The sequence below is a fragment of the Eublepharis macularius genome, chromosome 11, assembly GCF_028583425.1.
Source record: "Eublepharis macularius isolate TG4126 chromosome 11, MPM_Emac_v1.0, whole genome shotgun sequence".
NCBI lineage: Eukaryota > Metazoa > Chordata > Lepidosauria > Squamata > Eublepharidae > Eublepharis > Eublepharis macularius.
The window spans coordinates 64965224-64971223 of record NC_072800.1 but is presented as its reverse complement, the minus strand read 5'-3'; the positions used below and the strand labels follow the sequence as shown (position 1 = coordinate 64971223).

At 39.9% G+C, this 6000-nt stretch overlaps 1 protein-coding gene across 2 annotated transcripts in view; it reads right to left on the bottom strand.

Annotated features, from left to right (window-relative positions):
- Window positions 1-2630: 2630 nt before the first annotated feature.
- Window positions 2631-6000, bottom strand: part of LOC129337963 (phosphatidylcholine translocator ABCB4-like) — an 88693-nt gene continuing 85323 nt past the window's right edge. For both annotated transcript variants that reach the window (XM_054991990.1, XM_054991991.1), the window contains 2 exons: window positions 4732-4878; window positions 2631-4278 (listed from right to left, as the gene is read on the bottom strand). In XM_054991990.1, the coding sequence (XP_054847965.1) occupies window positions 4072-4278; window positions 4732-4878 (354 nt within the window). In that variant the 3' untranslated portion in view covers window positions 2631-4071. The remainder of the gene's footprint in view (window positions 4279-4731; window positions 4879-6000) is intronic.

Sequence of the window (6000 nt, the reverse complement as noted above, 5' to 3'; positions counted from 1 at the left end):
ATTGCGGTATTACCGGTTCCAGAGAGGTAGTTGCGTTAGTCAGCTGCAGCCAAAATAACACAGTAACTTTGTGGCACCTATTTTGCATAAGCTTTCATGAGTTAGTGTTCACTTTGTCAGGTGTATAAAGTGTTGGCAGAGATACCTAAAGCTACTAACAACAGAATGAGGCAGAGGGGAGGGGAGATGGGGTTTTTTTTAATTCCATGCCTTTAAAACTGGGAACATTCAAACCAGAAGAAGAAGGTTTCAGCAGCCCTGAACATTTAACAATATACAATACAGTACTTCAGAAAAACTTCAGAAGGAGACTCCATTGAAAAGCTGCTGAGTTGGAAGTCATATGCAGACTTCCTACTCCTGGACTTAGGCTCAGCTGGGGCTTGGGAGGGGTAAACTGGCCACAAAAGTAATTGTTTCTCTTCATAAAGTACACTCATCCTACTTTGCCGTTTTTTCAACACTTGGGAGTGGTCCATAACATTCTGAATGAATCATTTAATCTGACCATATCTTGCTTTCATCTGTGTTCTGCAGTGTAATTATCATACCTGCATCCTTGGAAACTGGGCTTTCTAGTATCCGTTTGTAACTCCCTCCCCTCCCCCCCCCACTACTCTGTACAACTTTGGATATAAATGTCTACCAGTTAAAATCATAACTTCAGGCATCTGACAAAAAACCCTTTGTCTAATAAAAGTTTGTTCCAATAAACGTGCTTTAATTATTAGTGTTATTCATAACTCATTAGTTAATATCAGTATTTTATATACTAATAGCCAAGTGACCCTGATCTGAGGGTGCTTAAATCTGAAGATTGGAGCCATGAATGGACAAGACAGTCTATTCTACACATCTGAAAAATGCCCCAGGTTTGCAGAAAATTCTGAAAAAAAATACATTAGTGGGTTAAAACAAAATGGCAAAAGGAATGTCTGTAGCTTTAGCCAGATACCCTCAGTGGCTATTGCTAGGCTACCATAACAGTTTAGCCAGTATCTCAAACTTGGTTTCTGTTAGAAAAAGGCAGGGGGAGGGGGCAGGGCCCTTTCCAGGTTTTTTTTGGCTTTTGAGGGAGGACTAATTGGGGCCAGGCCCAGAAACAATGAGTGGGTGACTTAAGACCACATGACTTGCATGCCTCATCTAGGCCTGGCTGCTTGCTACTGTTCAACAGCAACCCACCCTAAAGACAATGTAATATAGTAGTTAAGAGTTTCAGAGCAGGATGTGGGAGACCCAGATTCAAACCACCACTCTGTGGTGGAAGCTCACTGGGTGACTTTAATCCAGTCACACTCTCAATCTAACCTACCTCTCAGAGTTGTTGTAAGGATCATATGGAGGTGAGGAGAATGATGTAAGCTGCTTTGGGTCCCCATTGTGAAGAAAAGGCAGTATATAAATGAAGTAAATTAATATAGATGAAGATGGGGGGCAGAAAAAAGTACTTTAGTGGGTTTGAAGGCTAGAAAGACATAGGAAATGAGCATATGGAGGCTGCCAGGAGGAAGGAAAGAGGAAATAGCGTGGGGAAGGAGATACAAAGAAAAGTGAAGGACCCTCAGCAATCCTTGCAGGTTCCTCAGCATGCCACTGAGCCATAGGGGAGAGGCTGCTGAGGTGAAGATGGAGGGGGGGGGAGACAAAGGTGGGTGGGAAGGAAGCAGGAGAAGGGGGGAGAGGTTTGGGGGAAAGGAAGGGAAAGGACATGGTGGGGGAGGGGAAATGAGATGCCCCCTGCAAGCCATTGCAGATCCCCACTTGTCAGTAATAGTGGATATTTTTGCTAACTTGTATTTGCAGAGCTTTTGATCTTTTGTTAACTAAATGTCATGGTTGTGGGTTTTCCGGGCTGTATTGCCGTGGTCTTGGCATTGTAGTTCCTGACGTTTCGCCAGCAGCTGTGGCTGGCATCTTCAGAGGTGTAGCACCAAAAGACAGAGATCTCTCAGTGTCACGGTGTGGAAAAGATGTTGGCAGGTCATTTGTATCTACTCGGGAGGGGTGGGGTTGAGCTGAGTCATCCTGTAAGAGTTTCCCAGGGTGTGGAATGCTAATGGCGGGAGGCTTCACTGTATCCTAAGGAGGCTCTTTTGCATATGGAGTCTTTTGGTGCTACACCTCTGAAGATGCCAGCCGCAGCTGCTGGCGAAACGTCAGGAACTACAATGCCAAGACCACGGCAATACAGCCCGGAAAACCCACAACAACCATCGTTCTCCGGCCGTGAAAGCCTTCGACAATACATCGAACTAAATGTCAATTTCACATCTTCTACTAAATGGCAGAGTGTTTGCCTTCTGAGACCCACACAAATATTCTGAGGATTACAAGAGGAGAGGTGGAGTGGAGTGAGGTCGCTGGGTATAATCCTTGAACCATCAAGCTTCTTGAAACAAATGGTCATTAGTGTAGGAATTGTGTAAGCTTGCTGGTGTGTAGAAGCTGACTTGATGCACCTTCTTAAGTTGGGGGACCAAGAAGATTGTGCAAGCCCAGTATAGTTACATAATCTTTAAAACACACTGTTAGCTCCAGATCTTGGAGCTAATCTACCCCATTTGTGTTACTATTGAATGCTACTTAGATTATTTATAGCAGGTAAAAATACTGAAATTGAAACCACCTACTTAAAGAGAATTCAGTTTACTAAAACATCTTAACATTTGTAATGTGCTATTATTGTACAGCAGTCTTAGGAAACAAAAATAAAATACATGAAAATAATTTAATTATAGGTACTTACACATCTTTGTTTTATACATAATAACAAAGGCAAGCTACTTAGGTCTGTCATTCTAAACACACTTCTACATTAGGAAGTTACGTTTGAAGTAAAATTAGTGGAAATGATTGCTAAGTTCCAAGATTTTTTTTCTGGGAGTTTGATGGTGGACACTGATAACCAAAACTTTTAAACAATTTGTACTAGGAATCCATAATACTTTTAACAGTTTCACTCAGAAGTGCAAGTAATTCAAATTTTGGCCATCAGGGATCTTCTGCATGGATATTTTCTATCCGTTTTGGTTCCATGAGTTCTCCATGCATTTTTATTTTTTTGCTTTCAATTTTTGCTTTGAGTTTTTTTGTGTTTTCCTCAAGTTTTCTCAGGTTGTTTTGAGATCACTTTTCCTTTGGTATTTTTCTGGAAGCTAATTTTGAGTCAATTTTTTTCCTTGTGCATAAAATTTCAGTTTTGTTTTACCCATTCCCACCCACCTCCAACCTACTTCTTGTTGATTGGACATTCATCATTATCAAACCACTCCTCTCCCCACCTTCCTTTCCCCCTTTCCTGGTTTTGTTTTGATCTTTTTTAATTATCCGTTTAACAGTGATAAATTGACCTAACATAATGTTGTCTACATTGGACAAACTGGCCAGTCCCTTTAACAGAGAATTAATGGACGTAAGTTTGACATCATAAACCACGACATTCAAAAACCAGGACATTCAGTTGCTAACCTAAAAGTAGCAGTTATTCTGCAGAGGAATTTCAAAGCAAGATTAGAAAGAGAGACTGCTGAATTACAACGGATAACAAAGCTCAAGACAATGCATTCACCTGGATTGAATCAAGACCTAGGCCTCCTGTCTCATTACTGCTCGGTTTAACTATGGATTACTTTATCAAACCAGAATTTGGCTCTCAGATGAACACTAAATTTCTGGTTTGCCTTGACAAATGCTGGTTTCATTGCCTTTGTTCTGACCAGGCCCTACTATAAGCCAGGGAGTGTTTGAGTGCATTGCTGGAAACCAAGCCAGAATGTACATATTCCTTCCTCTCAAAACATTATAGTCAAGACTATCTGTGATTAATAAACCAACTTGAAATCATGGTTTCAGATCCTGGTTTGATATTTCAATGTTAGGGGAATGTTCCTTGTTTAGACGATTACATGGTTTTGTACCACATCTGAACTAAGAATCCTTAGAAGAACCCAACCTATTATTAGTACAAGTTTGTTACTTTAATATGGGGTTGTAGAAGCAGTACCTTTTGTGTTTAGAGATGGCAATTACAAATGCATTGCTAGCAATATATATATATTGTCATTTAATTTACGCATTGGAGGTCCCTGCTTGAACATTAACTAGTGAGTAATAGACTCCTTTCTCGGCCAGTAGTTGCTGATGTGTTCCTTTTTCTATGACTTTTCCATTTTGGATTACTGCTATACTGTCAGCATTTTGAACAGTAGATAACCGATGAGCTATTATAATGCAGGTACGTCCTTGTCTGGCTTTATCCAGGGCCTCTTGGACTACCTATTGGAAAGAGAAGATACTTTGAATTAATGAAAAACTTTATGCCAAGGAACCCCTTTTATTTGCCATATTGAGGTTTTTTTTTTCAGGGAAATGTCCCTACAAGGTGAAAAATCCCTATATGTTATTCTATAGTTGCTCATTCTTATAAATGCCCTACTTCATGATTAAAGCTCTCCACAGAAGATACAAGATACACTCAGTTCAAAGACTGAGTGAAAGATAAGTGTGTGTAAATCCTCCCTAGAAGTTGTTCTCACATGTATTGATATAATATGATCATGGCAGATTTATACAATGGACCTTAATGGATTTATTTACGAAGACATACCTCTGAAACTCCTGGCTGGCTACAGCTATTTCCCAATGAAGCAAATTATGCCAATAATGCCCTGATGATGGGCATCCTGTGCTTTTGATACCCCTCCCGGCAGATAAACCCCAAAGAGTTACCTTTTCACTTTCAGTATCAAGTGCAGAAGTTGCTTCATCTAGTAGAAGTAGTTTAGGATAGCGGATTAGGGCTCGAGCAATGGCGATGCGTTGTTTTTGGCCACCAGAGAGCTGAGTTCCTTTGTCACCCACAGAAGTGTTATATTTCTATGTTCAATAAATATTACTTTAATCAAACCTGATATGTAACAATCCCATTTTATATATTTGACACACATCAAATGGATTTGGTTTTATTAAATATTAATGATTTGCTCATCAGTATTTCTAAAGTATACACATAACTTTTAAAAACCCCTCTCAGCCTTGTCGTTCCCTGAAGCCTCCCTGTACTGTTCAAGGAAAGATGTTATGTGAATACTCCAACTGCTACAACAGCCATCTGTATTCTGCTGGCCATTGCCCAAAATGGGGCAAAATTATAGTTTGCCACTTAATGTATTAAGGTGCCATATCCACTGTACAGTACCCAAAGTACAAAGTTACTACAACTCTTTATCCATGATCACCAGTAGAAGACACCTGTCTAGCACAAGGTAAGGGAAAGTTTTGCAAGAAACTGTGGCAAATGTCATTCAACAGAAAACTTAATAACCCATGAAGAAAAAATGTTACTGACAGATGGAATGTATCCAAAGGAAAGACCTAATGATAGAAGGCATGTTACATAAGGAATGGTTCTGAGAGAGACTGTTAAATCACATTTGCTTAGATAGCTAGAATTTGATCAGAAGCTGGAAAAAACAGGTTGACAAAGGGAAAACAGTTCCCGCATAATGAAAAGTTCCTCAACACTTTCTGTGGGATGCCTAACTATTTAAAATTGCAGTATTATCTCAGGTATACTGAAGTAATGGAATCCACAAATTAAGGCAAGTCCAATATAACCCATGATAGGGAACGACACTATATGGCTAACACAGCCTGGGTTTGTGAGGAATATCAACATAATTACAAAACAGTATTCTGAGAAATAATTTTGGAAATCCACGTCTCAGTAAACTAGCCCAGGGAAGAGAAAAGAATGTTGGGTAAGCATCACTGTCAGAATAATGTCTGAGGTAGTGAATAATGATCTAATGGCTTAACGAGATCAGAGTGGGGAAATCAAACCACACATTTGGGGGGGGGTCTTTTTTTATCCAGCATTTTGTACTGCTAAATTCCTCATTGCAATCAAATACCGAGATATCAAGTATGTTGCCAGTCTGTATAAACAGTGAGCCAACCATCCTCACTGCAATTATGGCTGCTAGGAGAAAAGATTAC